This window comes from Somniosus microcephalus, chromosome 7, assembly GCF_052327205.1.
Source record: "Somniosus microcephalus isolate GS21.2 chromosome 7, FLI_Smic_1.0, whole genome shotgun sequence".
NCBI lineage: Eukaryota > Metazoa > Chordata > Chondrichthyes > Squaliformes > Somniosidae > Somniosus > Somniosus microcephalus.
In genome coordinates, this window is record NC_140993.1 from 67106695 (window position 1) to 67125309 (window position 18615).

General features: G+C 46.7%; 1 protein-coding gene across 1 annotated transcript in view; it reads left to right on the top strand.

Annotated features, from left to right (window-relative positions):
- Nucleotides 1–460: 460 nt before the first annotated feature.
- The window catches only part of wnt3a (wingless-type MMTV integration site family, member 3A), a 135298-nt gene continuing 117143 nt past the window's right edge, over nucleotides 461–18615 (top strand). The window contains exon 1 of the mRNA XM_085992102.1: nucleotides 461–531. Coding sequence (XP_085848228.1) covers nucleotides 461–531 — 71 coding nt within the window. The remainder of the gene's footprint in view (nucleotides 532–18615) is intronic.

Here is an 18615-nt window from a genome sequence, read left to right on the forward strand (position 1 = left end):
GCTCCCACACACACTCACACTCACACACACTCACACCCCATCTCTCTGTTCACTCCCCAAAGCCCTCCAGTTTTACTCTAATACAGTTCAAGCTGGTGGTAGCCCAGGACAGGCTGTGATGTGTTTTATGATACTTCTTTCCAGCTAGTCGTCTGGTGACGAGTTTTCTCCTGATTGACAGTTGCTGACTGTACAATCACCCTGCTCCCTGTGGCAATGGATCCTGATTGGACACCCTTCGTCAACTCTCCTTTTTTTGGGTTAATATTTTTCTCTGGTATAATTTAGTCCCTATTGTTGGATCCTGTGCTTTGCGAATCCCTGGCTATTATAGATTTTTTAAAATTTTTGAATGGGATTTGCTGAACGATCACGAAAAGGGAATAGAGAAAAACATTAGCTCTGTTCCAAAGGGTTTTTATTTAAAGAGGAAGATTTACAACGCTGACTAGTTATGGAAATGCGGCTGTTTGGATATTACCTGGTTCTACTGAACGTGAAGCAAGTCATGGCAAGTTACCCAGTTTGGTGGTAAGTTGAGAAAAGTTTCTCAACGTTTTCTTGAAACTTTTTTTTACTTTGGGGTGTATCACTAAATGTTGCGTTGTAGATTTTCTGCTGGGTAAAACTAATGTAAAAATATAGAGAGAGCTTGTACTTTAACCCTCAGCATCCTCCAGTTGTTTAGGTTACAGGATACAGTATCAGGTGTTTGAACTGCATGCCTCACTTTTTATCGGGAAGTCGGAGAGGGGAGAGCGGAGGTGGTAGAGGCTGACACCCGGTGTTTTGCAGTAACTTCTTCTTGCGTGTGTATGTATTTGTATTTGTTTGTGTTTGTGTGCGTGTATGCGTGTGTGATTTTGTGTGCATGTGTGTGAATGTATGTGTCTGTGTGAATATGTCTGTCTGTGTGTGTGTTTGTTTGTATGTAGGTACGTGTGTCTGAATCTGTGTGTGTGTGTTTGTATGTATGTATGTGTGTCTGTGTGTGTATGTGTGTGTGCGTGTGTATGTATGTCTCTGTGTGTCTGTGTGTCTGTCTCTGTGTGTCTGTGTCTGTGTGTGTGTCTGTGTGTATGTGTGTGTCTGTGCGTGGGTATGTATGTCTCTGTGTGTCTGTGTGTGTCTGTCTCTGTGTGTCTGTGTGTGTGTGTGTGTCTGTGTGTATGTGTGTGTCTGTGCGTGTGTATGTATGTCTCTGTGTGTCTGTGTGTGTCTGTCTCTGTGTGTCTGTGTCTGTGTGTCTGTGTGTATGTGTGTGTCTGTGCGTGGGTATGTATGTCTCTGTGTGTCTGTGTGTCTGTCTCTGTGTGTGTGTGTCTGTGTGTGTGTCTGCGTACGTGTGTGTGTCTGTGTACGTGTCTGTGTGTGTGTCTCTGTGTATGTCTCTGTGTGTGTGTGTGTATGTGTGTGCGTCTGTCTGTGTGTGCCTCTGTGTGTGTGTGTGTCTCTCTGTGTCTCTGTGTGTATGTATGTGTGTCTATGCTGGTTTGTCAGGTGTTAGAACTATTTGCTTGGAGCAAAATAAGCAGGTAAGTTGAGATTTGACGCCCAGGCGAGCTGAGAGCAAAAAAAGGAAGAGAACTACGAGAGCAGTAAATCTTGTATTTCCAATATCTCGGGCTGTATTGTGACGCCAGTTTCACTTTCTCCAGATATCATAGCTTGATAAATATCATTGATAGATTACAATTTGCTGGAAAGGCAGTAGGGAGAGATGCTGGGATCGATCTGTACCGAAAGGTCACTCCAGAACAAAGATAAAACATTGCGCCTGTTACAGCCTGCTGTAAAGAGGGGATTTCGGAGATGAGAATGTGCTGAACTGAGCTTGAAAACTGTTTAAAGAGGGTCGCGAGAGTGAGCAGGTGTTTGAGACGGGCTTAGAGCCAAAGGCGGCTCAGTGTGTGTGTCTCTCCCTCTCACATTATCACGCTCTGTCTCTATATAGGCACTCTCTCTCTTCATAGTTACAGATTTAACGCCCTATTCTCTATTTATCTATTTCAGTATATCTGCATTTATAGCTTTCTCTATATATTTCTCTCAATGCATGTACATTTCCTTGTTTATTTATTTCGGTTTCCCTACTACATTTAATTATTCTTTTACACTATAGAGCCTTTCTCTCTCGATCTATGCAACTATATCTCTGTATATATCTATATATGTGTGTGTGTTCCGTCCGTTTCTCCGAAATATAGAATGAAAGGGGAATAGAGCATAGAGCAAATCTTTAGATAATAGAGGGATAAAGTGTGAGAGGTGAACAGAGATATTTAGCCATGGGATTATTAATCTCTATCCTCCTCACTTTCTCTATATCCTTTCCTCCCTCTGCTGTCTGGATCTTTATTCCACTCCCCCCGTTTCCCTATTTTTCTCTGTCTATTCTTTCATTACTTCTCCCTCTCGCTCTATCGCTGACTATTTATTTATTTATATGTCTGTCTCTCCTTTCAATATCGATTCCTCGCTCTATCTGTATTTTCGCGTTATCTGTTTTCCCGGATGCTTACCATCTACCGTCCGCCCTGTCTATTTAAATTGTCAGCTTTACACTTCGTTTCTATAATCGCGCGTTCATACAGAGGCAGTATAATGGACAGTGCGAGTGTGAAGGGGAGCTGACCTTCAGCACAGTCAGAAATGAGCCGGTCCCCCTGCGAGCGGGGGAGAGAAAGAAAGACAGTGAGAGAATGAGAGAGAGAGAGAGATACACGCACAAAGATATGGAGAGCCACAGAGAGGGAGAGATTTAAAAATGATACCAAGAGAGCGAGAGAGAGACGGAGAGGGAGAGATACACGTAGGGATGGAGAGACAGAGAGAGGGAGAGATGTACAGAGAGATACCGAGACACACGGAGAGAGACAGAGAGGAAGAGATGTGTGTATCCCCCCCACACACACATGCCAACACATCTACCGAAATCGAGACACAGTCACACATAGAGATTCACATAAAGATACATAAGATACATCTACCTATACCCGAACACACACAGAGTCAAATCTAACACATCTGCTTAAACCCAGATACAACTATGCAGACACGGACAATTTACTTATACCCAGGCTTACACAGCCACACACATGCATGCATATAGACATGCATGTATCTGGACTCAGACAGACGTACACACACGTACAGGCATACACAAACACACAGAAAAATATGTATGATGCGTCAGTTGTACAGAGCCTTGGCCAGACCCCATCTGGAGCACTGCTTTCGTTTTTGGGCACCTGACCTCAGGAACGATATATTGGCCTTGGAGGGGGTGCAGTGCAGATTCACCAGAATTACAGGGATTAAAGGGTTAAATTGTATAAACTCATCTTGTATTCTCTTGAATTTATAAGGTTGAGGGGTGATTTGATTGAGGTGTTTAAAATGATACAAGGATTCAGTAGGGTAGAAATGGTGGTGGAATCAAGAACAGGAGGGCACAATATTAAAATTAGAGGTGCAAAATCAGGAAGCATTTTTTCACACAAAGGGTAGTGGAAATCTGGAACACGCTGCCCCTGAAAGGCTGTTGATGCTGGGTCAGTTAGAGCTTTCAAGACTGAGATCGATTGATTTTTGTTAAATAAGGGGTATTAAGGGATATGGAACAAAGGTGGGTCAATGGAGTTGAAGTACAGATCAGCCATGGTCTGATGGAATGGTGAACCAGGCATGAGAGACTGAATGGCCTACTCCTGTTCCTATGTAATAGAGAGCAATGGAGTATATAGGCATGAGAGACTGAATGGCCTACTCCTGTTCCTATGTAACAGAGAGCATTCGTGTATATTTTAGCTAATCTCCCACAGTGTTGCTCACTGTAACTGAGAGGGTGCGCTGCTTTATGAAAACAGGAACACTGTCAAGTGAAACGCAGTAAGCCTGCAATTCTGTGGGCTACCACTCGTCTCCCAACATAGCTTTACCATATATCTGACGGACAGCGCAAAGAAATGTCTGTGCTCAGCTGCTGACACTATTGCTAGGGGGTTTACAGGGCGCCCAGTAAGTAATCATGGGGTTCACCATTTAGGAGCTCAGTTAGCAAGCTGCGGATATTCTGGCTTCGGTATTCTGTGTTTCTGGAAATATTCTCTTTAATTCTCTTTAAAACTTAAGAAGGAGACTTGAACCATGCCAGGGGAGTGTGATGGAGGGAAGATGGGCAGATATGTTGTAATAGTACTGGTTGGCTTCCTATGGCATTGCTCCTGGAGAGTTGGGGGAAAGTTGTTTAATACAGAGAGGGGGTTATCCGGTCTGATGGAGAATGTATTATTGTTAATTAGTTTCGTTCGAATGTTGACTAAAAACAAAGAAAGAAATATAAAATACAGCAAATGGTGATGAGAAATTTAAATTAAATAAAGGTCATTGAAAAAATCGATGAAATTGTACATTAGAAAGTTTTTGCATAATTATAGAGATTGGGAAATATGGAATGAGATGTAAAACAAAGTAAGGTGAAATCTTTCTGATTGTACATCACAATATGCTTACACATATATACTAGCAGATCTTCAGTGCTCATGCTGAGTCAGAGGATGCACTGTTTTACAATAGGCTGCTGTGTTGTGTCACGTATGATGTGATCTCAGAACCATTGATTCACAGCAACTGACTAAGTCAAATTACATTTTTATTAGCTGGTATCTGGGATTCTGTCTGGTATTTCAGGAATGAAATTCCATGACTCAGGCCACTACTCTGTGAAAACCATAAATGAGTGGCCTTTATTTTTTCACATACAGTAATTTACTTATATGTGTTTAATGCTCATCCCAGTTTTAAAAACAAGGACATGTAACAAGATTATATGCAAGGTGTACCCAGTCGGAGACCCATACCAGATAGCAGCACAGCGGCAGGAGGAGTTAGCAGCACAGGGGGGGAGGAGTTAGCAGCACAGGGGGGAGGAGTTAGCAGCATGGGGGGGAGGAGTTAGCAGCACAGGGGGAGGAGTTAGCAGCACAGGGGGAGGAGTTAGCAGCATAGGGGGGAGGGGTTAGCTGCACAGGGGGAGGAGTTAGCAGCACAGGGGGAGGAGTTAGCAGCACAGGGGGGAGGGGTTAGCAGCACAGGGGGAGGGGTTAGCAGCACAGGGGGGAGGAGTTAGCAGCACAGGGGGAGGGGTTAGCAGCATGGGGAGGAGTTAGCAGCGCAGGGGGGAGGGGTTAGCAGCACAGGGGGAGGAGTTAGCTGCACAGGGGGAGGAGTTAGCAGCACAGGGGGGAGGGGTCAGCAGCACATGGGGAGGAGTTAGCAGCACAGGGGGGAGGAGTTAGCAGCACAGGGGGAGGGGTTAGCAGCACAGGGGGAGGAGTTAGCAGCACAGGGGGAGGGGTTAGCAGCACAGGGGGAGGGGTTAGCAGCACAGGGGGAGGGGTTAGCAGCACAGGGGGAGGGGTTAGCAGCACAGGGGGAGGGGTTAGCAGCACAGGGGGGAGGAGTTAGCAGCACAGGGGGAGGAGTTAGCAGCACAGGGGGGAGGGGTTAGCAACACAGGGGAAGGGGTTAGCAGCACAGGGGGAGGAGTTAGCAGCACAGGGGGAGGGGTTAGCAGCACAGGGGGAGGAGTTAGCAGCACATGGGGAGGGGTTAGCAGCACGGGGGAGGAGTTAGCAGCACGGGGGAGGAGTTAGCAGCATGGGGGGAGGAGTTAGCAGCACGGGGGAGGAGTTAGCAGCACAGGGGGAGGAGTTAGCAGCACAGGGGGAGGAGTTAGCAGCATGGGGGAGGGGTTAGCAGCACAGGGGGAGGGGTTAGCAGCACAGGGGGGAGGGGTTAGCAGCACAGGGGGGAGGAGTTAGCAGCACAGGGGGAGGGGTTAGCAGCACAGGGGGAGGAGTTAGCAGCACAGGCTGGGGCTCCTGGAGTTTGGGTATAACTGGGGGGGTCCTCTGGTTTAGTATAACTGGGGGGGTCCTGGAGTCTGGTATAGCTGCGGTGGGGGTCCTCTGGTTTGGTATAACTGGGGTGGGGGTCCTCTGGTTTGGCATAACTGGGGTGGGGGTCCTCTGGTTTGGTATAACTGGGGGGATCCTGGAGTCTGGTATAGCTGCGGTGGGTGTCCTCTGGTTTGGTATAACTGGAGTGGGGTCCTCTGGTTTGGTATAGCTGGAGTGGGGTCCTCTGGTTTGGTATAACTGCGGTGGGGGTCCTCTGGTTTGGTATAACTGGGGGTTCCTCTGGTTTGGTATAACTGGGGGGGTCCTCTGGTTTGGTATAACTGTGGTGGGGGTCCTCTGGTTTGGTATAACTGCGGTGGGGGTCCTCTGGTTTGGTATAACTGTGGTGGGGGTCCTCTGGTTTGGTATAACTGGGGGGGTCCTCTGGTTTGTTAATACTGGGGTGGGGGTCCTCTGGTTTGGTATAACTGGGGGAGTCCTGGAGTCTGGTATTACTGGGGGGGTCCTCCGGTTTGGTATAACTGGGGTGGGGGTCCTCTGGTTTGGTATAACTGGGGGGGTCCTCTGGTTTAGTATAACTGGGGTGGGGGTCCTCTGGTTTGGTATAACTGGGGGGTCCTCTGGTTTGGTATAACTGGGGTGGAGGTCCTCTGGTTTGATATAACTGGAGTGGTGGTCCTCTGGTTTGGTATAACTGGGGGGGTCCTCTGGTTTGGTATAACTGGAGTGGGCGTCCTCTAGTTTGGTATAACTGGAGTGGGGGGTCCTCTGGTTTGGTATAACTGGAGTGGGGGTCCTCTGGTTTGGTATAACTGGAGTGGGGGTCCTCTGGTTTGGTATAACTGGAGTCGGGGTCCTCTGGTTTGGTATAACTGGGTTGGGGGTCCTCTGGTTTGGTATAACTGGGTTGGGGGTCCTCTGGTTTGGTATAACTGGAGTGGGGGTCCTCTGGTTTGGTATAACTGGAGTGGGGGTCCACTGGTTTATCAGGAGGGGGAGTGATGCAGCACCTTTACATGACTGTGCAGGTACAACCTAGGGTTTGGCAGAATCAAGATTAGGAATTTGGGTTTGTCTGACTAGTGGATTCTTGGCCTTTGTCAACAGTTGGGAGCAGCAGGGTGTTGGCCTGACAGCATGGCTTTGCAAGATTCAAAGAGACCTCTGCGGACATTGACTTGAAATGTTTTGGTTCCTGGAAAATAAGTAATTATTGTTTTCCTGCAAAAAATAAATGTCCTGGCTGCATAAATAAATATACAGATTGCAATTTGTTTCTGTCTCTTTGAAACAGTAAATAAACACAGGACTGCTAGAATCATCAAGTCATAGAATTTCACAGCACAACAGGTCCATTTGGCCCATTGTGTCCGTGCCGGCTCTCTGAAAGAGCTGCCCATTTAGTCCCATTGCTCTGCTCATTACTCATACCCTTTAAAAATGTATTTTACAATTATTTATCCACTTCTCTTTTAAAAGCGACTCGTCAATCGCCTGTGACTTTGCACATGGTTGGACGCTCTCTCTTAGCGTCTTTTGCTGTTTCCCTTTTTCTCTCCTCTTCTGCTCCTGTCTCACTCTTCTGCTCCTCTCCCCATAACTCTTCTGTTTGCTTCTTGCTGTCTTTTTCACCTTTTCTTTCCTTTCCGGTAGGAGGTGGTGGGTGTGGTGTGGGAGGGCAAGGAGCCACCAATGGCTGCTGGTGCTGTATTTGTTGCAGAGGTTGTAAGAAAAATGTGGCCCTCAGCAACTCCCTTCCAATCCACTCCCCCAATCACTCGTGTGTCTCCACACCTCTCGTTTCCATTGCACTCTGTACCTCTTCACCTTCCCACTACCAATTTCCCAACCTACTACTCCCTTCACTCCCATTACTACCCCTACTTCTTCCCCTTTGAACTACCCGCTCAACCTCTTGTATGCTCCCCTACCTCTTACACCATTGTTACCCTTAACCCTCCTTCCTCACCTCGCAATGACACTCATTTCCCCCCCCGAGGCCACTAACCCTCAATCAGTTTCTGCCATTCATCCTCCTACCCTCCTGTTTCCTTCAAAAAGACTTTGCTTTCAAAATTCAACTTACATTTTTTTAAAAAGAAACCAATTTAGAAGGAAGTCACACAACACCAGGTTATAGTCCAACAGCTTTATTTGAAATCACAAGTTTTCGGAGCGCTGCTCCTTCATCAGGTGAAGTGAAGAGAAGCATACAGGCACAGCATATATAGTCAGAGAAAACTGCCAGATGTTTACAGGTAATCTTTCTAACTGCCCTTTATCACACCTCGGCAGAGAGATAATCACAGCAATCAAAGGTGTGAATGGTGTCCAAACAGGTCAGTCATGAAAACATTACATCAAAGAACAATGAGGTGGGGTCACAAGGGATCAAATGTTGCAGATGCTGGGGTCTGTATGAAAAACAGAAAAAACCCAAAAAACTTTGCTGGAATTCACAGCAGGTCCGTCCGTATCTGTGCAGAGAGAACAAGCCAACGATGACTCGAGTCTGGATGACACTACATCAGGTGGGGTTACATGTAGCGTGACATGAACCCAAGATCCCGTATGAGGCCATCCTCATGAGTGCGGAACCTGGCTATCAGTTTCTGCTCGACAATTTTGCGTTGTCGTGTGTCTCGAAGGCCGCCTTGGAGAATGCTTACCCGAAGATCGGAGGCTGAATGTCCTTGACTGCTGAAGTGTTCCCTGACTGGGAGGGAACACTCCTGCCTGGCGATTGTTGTGCGGTGTCCGTTCATCCATTGTCACAGTGTCTGCATGGTCTCGCCGATGTACCATGTTCCGGGGCATCCTTTCCTGCAACGTATGAGGTAGACAACGTTGGCCGAGTCACATGAGTATGTACCATGTACCTGGTGGGTGGTGTCCTCACGTGTGATGATGGTATCTGTGTTGATGATCTGGCATGTCTTGCAAAGGGTTGTGTGGTGGCGTGGTCGCTGTTCTCCTGAAAGCTGGGTAATTTGCTGCGAACAATGGTCTGTTTGAGGTTAGGCGGCTGTTTGAAGGCGAGTAGTGGAGGCGTGGGGATGGCCTTAGCAAGGTGTTCGTCGTCATCGATGACATGTTGAAGGCTGCGGAGAACATGGCGTAGTTTCTCCGCTCTGCGGAAGTACTGGACGACGAAGGGTACTCTGTTGGTTGTGTCCCATGTTTGTCTTCTGAGGAGGTGTATGCGATTTTTCGCTGTGGCCCGTCGGAACTGTCGATCAATGAGTTGAGCGTCATATCCCATTCTTACGAGGGCATCTTTCAGCATCTGTAGGTGTCCATCGCGTTCCTCCTTGTCTGAGCAGATCCTGTGTATTCGCAGGGCTTGCCCATAGGGGATGGCTTCTTTAACGTGGTTAGGGTGGAAGCTGGAGAAGTGGAGCATTGTGAGGTTGTCCGTGGGCTTGCGGTAGAGTGAAGTGCTGAGGTGTCCGTCTTTGATGGAGATTCGTGTGTCCAAGAATGAAACCGATTCTGAGGAGTAGTCCATGGTGAGTTTGATGGTGGGATGGAACTTGTTGATGTCATCGTGTAGTCTTTTCAGTGATTCTTCTATAGGAAAAAAATGTCGTCGATGTATCTGGTGTATAGCATTGGTTGGAGGTCCTGTGCAGCGAAGAAGTCTTGCTCGAACTTGTGCATGAAGATGTTGGTGTATTGGGGTGCGAATTTGGTCCCCATGGCTGTTCCGTGTGTTTGGGTAAAGAGTTGGTTGTCGAAGGTGAAGACATTGTGGTCAAGGATGAAGCGGATGAGTTGTAGGATGGCTTCTGGAGATTGGCTGTTGTTGGTGTTGAGTACTGAGGCTGTCGCAGCGATGCTGTCATCATGGGGGATACTGGTGTAGAGTGCTGAGACGTCCATTGTGGCGAGGAATGTTCCTGGTCAACTGGTCCGTGGGTGCTGAGTTTCTGTAAGAAGTCTGTAGTGTCGCAACAGAAGCTGGGGGTTCCCTGTACAATGGGTTTCAGGATGCCCTCAATGTATCCAGAGAGGTTCTCACACAGGGTTCCGTTGCCTGATACGATAGGACGTCTGGGCGTGTTGGCTTTGTGTATCTTTGGGAGGCAGTAGAAGTCTCCCATGCGGGGAGTACGTGGGATGAGAGCATGTAGGATGCTCTGAAGGTCTGTATCGAAGGTCTTGGTAAGTCTGTTGAGTTGGCGGGTGTGTTCTTTGGTCGGATCTGCAGGTAACTGTCTGTAGTGTTCCTGGTTGTCCAGTTGTCGGTATGCTTCTTTGCAACAGTCCATTCTCTTCTGTATGATGATGGCTCCTCCTTTGTCTGCTGGTTTGATGACGATGTTGCGGTTGGTCTTGAGAGCGTGGATGGCATTGCGTTGTGCTCGGGTGACATTCTGGACTGTCTTGTGAGTGTGGCTGATGAATTTGGCGTTGATGCATCTCCTGACAGCTTGAGCATACATGTCAAGCTTAGGGCAGTGGCCCTCCGGAGGGGTCCAATTTGACTCTTTCTTCTTCGGTTGCTGCACCGCGGATCCCTCTGTCTGCTGTTCCGGATCATTGATTGTCTCATGGGTTCACTGCTGACATCTTGGGATTTGTGGAAGAATTCTCGGAGCCTCATTCTCCTGATGAATTCCTCTGTGTCTGCTGCGAGGCTGATGGGGTCCATTTTGGTGGTGGGGCAGAAATTGAGCCCTCGGCTGAGAACTTCGATTTCGTCTGGTTGAAGGGTATGGTTGGACAAGTTGACGATGGACTTCCCTGTGGTTCCAACCGTGGTACCGGGGGAGGCTTGGTTGCTGCTGGTGGTGATGCCGAGTTTCTCAAGCTTCCTGTTCTTGGTGTGCATGTAGGCAGTGTAGTTCTGTTGCCTCGTCTGCTTGGCGGTGTCTCCTACCTGGTCTGCTGTGTCCGGAGCACAAGCTGAGAACATGGACTCTATCTTGGTTTCGAGGTTGCGGCGTCTGCTGTAGAGCTGGTGTACGAGATGGTTGAGGAGTGTGCAAGAGGTATGACGGCAAAGTCTCTCAGCATAGTCTGTGTTGTAGGTCGACTTGAGTGGGTTCATGATCTGTAGTCCTTTCGGGATCTTGTCTGCTTTCTTGCATCTCTGTAGAAACTTGATGTCTGTGTCTATATGCGCGATCTTCTTGGAGATCCTCTCCACTTTGAGCCAGCAGTTTGTGGTGTCGATAGTAGCCATGATGTGGAGTTGCTGGTGTTGGACTGGGGTGGACAAATGTAGGAAGTCACACAACACCAGGTTATAGTCCAACAGCTTTATTTGAAATCACAAGCTTTCGGAGCGCTGCTCCTTCGTCAGGTGAAGTGAAGAGAAGCATACAGGCACAGCATATATAGTCAGAGAAAACTGCCAGATGATTACAGGTAATCTTTCTAACTGCCCTTTATCACACCTCGGCAGAGAGATAATCACAGCAATCAAAGGTGTGAATGGTGCCCAAACAGGTCAGTCAGGAAAACATTACATCAAAGAACAATGAGGTGGGTTCACAAGGGATCAAATGTTGCAGATGCTGGGGTCTGTATGAAAAACAGAAAAAAAACAAAAAACTTTGCTGGAAATCACAGCAGGTCTGTCCATATCTGTGCAGAGAGAACAAGCCAACGACGACTCGAGTCTGGATGACTCTACGTCAGGTGGGGTTACATGTAGCGTGACATGAACCCAAGATCCCGGTTGAGGCCGTCCTCATGAGTGCGGAACCTGGCTATCAGTTTCTGCTCGACGATTTTGCGTTGTCGTGTGTCTCGAAGGCCGCCTTGGAGGATGCTTACCCGAAGATCGGAGGCTGAATGTCCTTGACTGCTGAAGTGTTCCCTGGCTGGGAGGGAACACTCCTGCCTGGTGATTGTTGCGCGGTGTCCGTTCATCCGTTGTTGCAGTGTCTGCAAGGTCTCACCAATGTACCATGCTCCGGGGCATCCTTTCCTGCAATGTGTGAGGTAGACAACGTTGGCCGAGTCACATGAGTATGTACCATGTACCTGGTGGGTGGTGTCCTCATGTGTGATGATGGTATCTGTGTTGATGATCTGGCATGTCTTGCAGAGGTTGCTGTGGCAGGGTTGTGTGGTGGCGTGGTCGCTGTTCTCCTGAAAGCTCGGTAATTTGCTGCGGATGATGGTCTGTTTGAGGTTAGGCGGCTGTTTGAAGGCGAGTAGTGGAGGCGTGGGGATGGCCTTAGCGAGGTGTTCGTCGTCATTGATGACATGTTGAAGGCTGCGGAGAACATGGCGTAGTTTCTCCGCTCCGGGAAAGTACTGGACGACGAAAGGTACTCTGTTGATTGTGTCCCGTGTTTGTCTTCTGAGGTGGTCTATGCGATTAGAAGGGTATGGGAGTGTCGTGGTCATGTTACTGGATGTAATCCAGAGAACATGAGTTCAAATCCCACCATGGCAGTTTGAGAATTTGAATTCAAGCAATCGGGAATTAAAAAGCTGATATCAGTAAAAACGACCATGAAGTTGTCTGATTGTCATACAAACCCAAATGTTTCACTGATGTCCTTTAGGGAAGGAAACCTGCTGTCCTTACATGGTCTGGGCCTATATTTGACTCCAGTCTCACATCAACGTGATCGATTCTTACCTGCCCTCTGAAATGGCCTCGCAAGCACGCACCAGTTCAAGAAGGAGGCCCATCACCATCTTCTCAAGGCGACTAGGGACGGGTAATAAATGCCAGCCTTGCCAGCGACGCCCACATCCTGAGAATGATTTTTTTTTTTAATTAGAAAAAAGCTGTCTGACTTTCTCTCAATTTGTGTCCTTCTCTGCCTCTCCCTCTGTCAGACGGCAGTGAGCAGGAGCAGTCCTGCTCCTCCTGGCTCCACAGAAAGGATTTCTTTAAAAATAAAAGTTCCTTTTGATGGAGGTTTCTGCTTAGGCTGCAGAGATCGTTGAAGAATCCTGAGCGGTGCAGGCCCGGCGGTTGTTCCCCTCATCGGAATCCAATTTATCAAAGGGGGCCTAAAAAAGGTGTTCGGCCCTTCAGTGACATTCATAAGGGGCCTAACGCCTGTTTTAGGATATTGCCAGGGATGCCTGAAAAATGGTCCGATCTAATATCAGGTTTATTTTGTTTGTCCTTGAGGCATCCTAGGGTATTAAAAGAAATAAAGGAAGAAATTGCAGATGTCACTCCGTTACTTAAGAAGGCTGAGCAGAACTGCCAGCACAAATACTTAAAGCATATCCAGCATACGTGGACTGCACTCAATTTCTCCCAGAAGAAACAAACGTCAATGAAATGCAAAGCAACCTATAGCCGCAGGCTCCTTGACCACAAGAAAGCTTCTGACCAAAATTATTAATGAAATACAATTTTAATTCTAATATTATAAATATGTGATTTTTCTTATATTTACTGTGTTAGTAAGCTTATTTTCAAGGTTAGAAATTATTACTGCAAAACAAAAGATGGTAGATGAAACTATTTTGATTGTTTTGACGTGACTGGTTGAGCTCCTGTTTCTTGTTTCTATTGGTAGGCTTTCGAATTATTCCCAGTAACCGAATTCTGATTTGTTGGAGCCAAAAGGAATTAAAGAAAAGTCATGGAATTTACATCAATTAGCCTAATTTCTTTATCATTAGCTAATCCAAGTGTGACGGATAATTGTGACTGGAAAGAGTGACAGTCACATGACAGGAAGTGTGCACAGATGTACTGTTTTATAATGTAGGTAGATACACAGAGAGATACACGCAGACAGTCACATAGACATAGAAACAGATACAGACTGACAATCAGACACTATTGCAAAAAACAGCACATATATCGACAGAATATCGACCATGGTTTTTTTGCACTGGAATAATGTGTACACATTCAGTCGATTATAAGACAACTGTGCATTCCACAGTGTACACTCAGAGTCATGTGTGGCTGACAGGAGAGTTGGGCTTAAGATGAACTGTCACAAACTACTGGCATCAGGTACAAGAAAAACATTTTTTTTAAAGGAAAATATGTGATTATGATGCCCAACTTGTCTGTTTAATACTGACGTCTAAATATTTTGCTTCTGCAATTCTGACAAAAGTATGGCTGTTTATATAAGGACTTCAAGTTTATTACACAAACAATTGAGACACCAGGGTCAATGATATGAGATGAAGCTCCGGGCATGAAAACATGTCTGTTATCAGCAAGGATCGGAGAATCAGGCACACTGGTGAGTGTGTCACATTTTACCCTGTTCCCAATTCCACGGTCATTCATTCTAATCAGGAGTGCTGTGAATCAGGCCTGCCAACCTCTGTGGCCATAGAAACATAGAAACATAGAAGATAGGAGCAGGAGTAGGCCATTCGGCCCCTCGAGCCTGCTCCACCATTCAATGCGATCATGGCTGATCATCCAAATTCAGTACCCTGTCCCTGCCTTCTCCCCATATCCCTTGATCCCTTTAGCCTTAAGAAATATATCTAACTCCTTCTTGAATATATTTAATGAATTGGCCTCTACTGCCTTCTGTGGTAGAGAATTCCACAGGTTCACCACTCCCTGGGTGAAGAAATTCCTTCTCATCTCTGTCCTAAATGGCTTACCCCTTATCCTTAGACTGCGACCACTGGTTCTGGACTCCCCGACCATCGGGAACATCCTTCCTACATCTAGTCTGTCTAGTCCTGTTAGAATGTTATAAGTTTCAATGAGATCCCCTCTCATTCTTCTAAACTCCAGCGAGTACAAGCCCAATTGACCCAATCTCTCCTCATACGTCATTCCTGCCATCCCAGGTATCAGCCTGGTGAATCTTCGCTGCACTCCCTCCATGGCAAGAACATCCTTCCTCAGATAAGGCGACCAAAACTGCACACAATATTCAAGATGTGGTCTCACCAAGGCACTGTACAACTGCAGCAAGACATCCTTGTTCCTGTACTCAAACCCTCTCGCGACGAAGGCCAACATACCATTTGCCTTCTTAACTGCCTGCTGCACCTGCATGCTTACCTTCAGCGACTGGTGCACAAGGACGCCCAGGTCTCGTTGCACTTCCCCTTCTCCCAATCTATTTCCATTCAGATAATAATCTGCCTTCTTGTTTTTGACACCAAAGTGGATAACCTTGCATTTATCCACGTTATATTGCATCTGCCATGCTTCTGCCCAATCACCCAACCTGTCCAAATCATACTGGAGTTTCTCGGCATCCTCCTCACAGCACACACGCCCACCCAGCTTTGTGTCATCTGCAAACTTGGAGATATTACATCTAGTTCCCTCGTCCAGATCATTAATATATATTGTGAATAGCTGGGGTCCAAGGACCGATCCCTGCGGTATCCCACTAGTCACTGCCTGCCACTCGGAAAAAGAGCCGTTTATTCCAATTCTTTGCTTTCTGTTTGCCAACCAGTTCTCTATCCAAGTCAATACCAAAATGGCAGTGCCAGTGAGCGAGGCTCCATGTTGGCTTCTCAACAAGCACTAATGAACTTGTCAGAAGTCCACGGCTAGGCCTTGGGTACACCTGATTCGTGGTGCCCCTGAATAAAATTAATAAGCACAGAATTGGGAGCACCATTAAATGATTCAGGGAGCCACAGCCAGAAAATTAATGAAACAAACATTTTTCTTTATTTAATGGTATCAGGACTTGCATTGATATTTCTGAATGTCTAATTGGTTAATTTCCTTCCCTCATCCCTGACAATGTCAACTCTTGGCTGGAATACGATTCTACAAGCACCGAGACGCCCTCTGCCAACTCCCCCAAGTGCTATATTGGAGCAGTGAGAGTTGACAGACTGTTTGATTGTGGTGGGTCTCACAACCGAGCTGGTTCCTGTGCCCAAGTCCACACACAAAACGAGCTTGTCTTATCCATGGAACCCAACTCCTGCTCTCTTGACGCTATTCACACTAAACTGCTGACCAACCAACTTTCCTTCCTGGCCCCCAAGCTAGCTGATATTGCAAATGGTTCCCTCTCCTCTGGTTAAGTCCAGCTCCCTTTCAAATCTGCCATCATCACTGTGCTCCTCAAACCCTTAATTCTTAACTCCTCCATCCTTACAAACTACCGCCCCTTCTCCAATCACCCTTTCCTCTCTTAGTCCTCGAACGAGTTGTCACCTCCCAAATATGTGCCCGACTTTCCCGCAACGCCATGCTTAAACCTCACCAAACAGGTTTTCACCCCTGCCACAGCACTGAAATGACCCGAATCAAATTCACAAATGACATCCTACGCGACCGTGGTTGTAAAGTGCCTTGGGATGTCCTGCGGTCATGAAAGGTGCTATATAAATGCAAGTCTTTCTTTTGATACACTATTCCTCCTTTTCTTTCCCCATCTGTCTGCAGCCTTAGGCATAGTTGACCACACCATCTTCCTCCAATGCCTCTCCTCCGTTATCCATCTGAGTGGGACTGCCATCGCCTGCTTCCATTCTTATTGATCCAGGCAAAGCCAGAGAATTTCTTGTAATGGCTTCTGGCTTCCTGCTCCATTACCTCTGGAGACACACATAGATCTATCCTTGGCCCCTCATATTTCTCATCTACATGCTGCCCCTCATTGACAACATCTGAAAACACAATGCCAGGTTCCATATGTACACTCAATGCTACCACACCTCCACCTCTCTCAACCCCTCCCAATATCTGTGTTGTCGGGCTGCTTATCTGACATCCAGTACTGGATGAACAGATATTTCCTTCAATTAAGCATTGGGTAGAGCAAAGCCATTGTCTTCAGCCCCTGCCACAAACTTCGTTCCATAGCCACTAATTCCATTCCCCTCCCTGGCGGCTGTCTCAGGCTGAACCAGACTGTTTGCAGCCTTGGCATCCCATTTGACCCGGAACTGAGGCTCTGACCCAATATCCTCTCCATCACCAAGACCGCCTACTTCCATCTCCGTAATATCGCCCACCTCCACCCCTGCCTCAGCCCATCAGCTGCTGAATCCCTCTTCCATGCTTTAGTCACCTCTAGACTCAACTATTCCAATGCTCTCCTGGCCGATCTCCCATCTTCCATCCTCCATAATCTTGAGCTCATCCAAAACGCTGCTGTCCGTATCCTAACTCGCACCAAGTCTTGTTCACCTTTGCTTACTGACCAATGTTGGCTCCTGGTTCACCAATGCCTCAATTTAAAATTCTAATCCTTGTGTTCAAATCCCTCCCTAGCTCTGTAACTTCCTTGAGCCGTACAACTTTCCGAAAGCTCTGCATTTCTCCAATTTGGCCTCTTGTGCATCTCCGACTTCCTTCGCCCCAACATTGGCAGCTGTGCATTCAGCTGTTTGGGCCACAAGCTCTGGAATTCCCTCTCTGAACTTCTCTGCCTCTCCACCTCTCTCTTTTCCTTTAAGACACTCCTTAAAACCCAGCTTTTTAACCAAACTTTTGGTCACCTGTCCTAATGCCTCCTTTTTTGAGCTCAGTGTCAATTTTTGTCTGATGACACTCCTGTGAAGCATGTTGGGAAGTTTTCCAATGATAAAAGTGCTTTATAAATGAAAGTTGTTGTTTTGCATTGAAGTATCAGCCCAGATTATCTGCTCAAGTCTCTGGAGTGGGGCTTGAACCCACATCCTTCTAACTCAGAGATGACATTAATGAGCCAAGACTGATTCCTAGGCATTTTTTCACTGTATTGAAACTAATCAGAAAGGTCTACCTTCATTAGACAAAGTGCAATGTAATAGAATATTACTTATGTCGTGGTCTGGTAATGTACCTGATGTACCTAATTGTCTTAGAAACAGTCTTGTATCCCCTCTTCCACTTTTAGCATCTTGGAGACAGGGGTTTGTTTTTAGATTGAGAAAGCTTGCTGCATGATACCATCAAAGTAGAAGAGAAGGTGGGAGAAATCAGCACACAAATAGTTAGGGAACTGACTCCCTCTGAGGCAATGCTGCAAACAAAGGCCAGTTCCTTCTTTGCTGTAAAAGAAGACAAGTCGATTATACACACAGCAAGAATCGATTGCCTTTTTTAATTACGGAGATACCAAGGTGAATGGTCAAGGCCCACAGTGCAGTACAATACCGAAGTTGAGAGGAGTGGGAGAAAAGGAAAAATAAGTTGTTAGGTAGATTCGTGCTTGGGTTTTAAAGTCTCGAGATTGTAGGAGAAAGGATGACTGAGGGAGATAAGCAGTTCTACGGTGTTGAGGTCCTGAGAAAGAATGAGTTGGAGTCGGGTCTTGTACCTTGAAAGTGGGCTGTTTGACACCTTAATGTTTGTTTGCAACTCCTTTGTCACCATTTTGCTAAAGTGAACATATTAAGGTGAGTTTGACTGATTATAGTCATACTGCAGTGAATGCACAGCCAAAATGGTGTAAGACTAAATAAAGAACATTCATTTATATAGCACCTTTCATTACATCAGGATGTCCCAAAGTATTTTATAACCAATGAAGTACTCGTGAAGTGTAGTCACTGTTGTAATGTAGGAAATGGAGCAACCACGTTGCACACAGCAAGGTCCCACAAACAGCAATAGGATAATAACCAGATAATCTGTTTTTAGTGATGTTGTTTGAGGGATAGATATTCATCAGGGAGAACTCCCTTCCTCTTCTTAGAATAGTGCCATGGGATATTTTACATTCACCTGAGAGAGCAGACATGGCCTCGGTTTAACATCTCATCTGAAAGACGGCACCTCCAACAATGCAGCACTCCCTCAGTGCTGCACTGGAGTGTC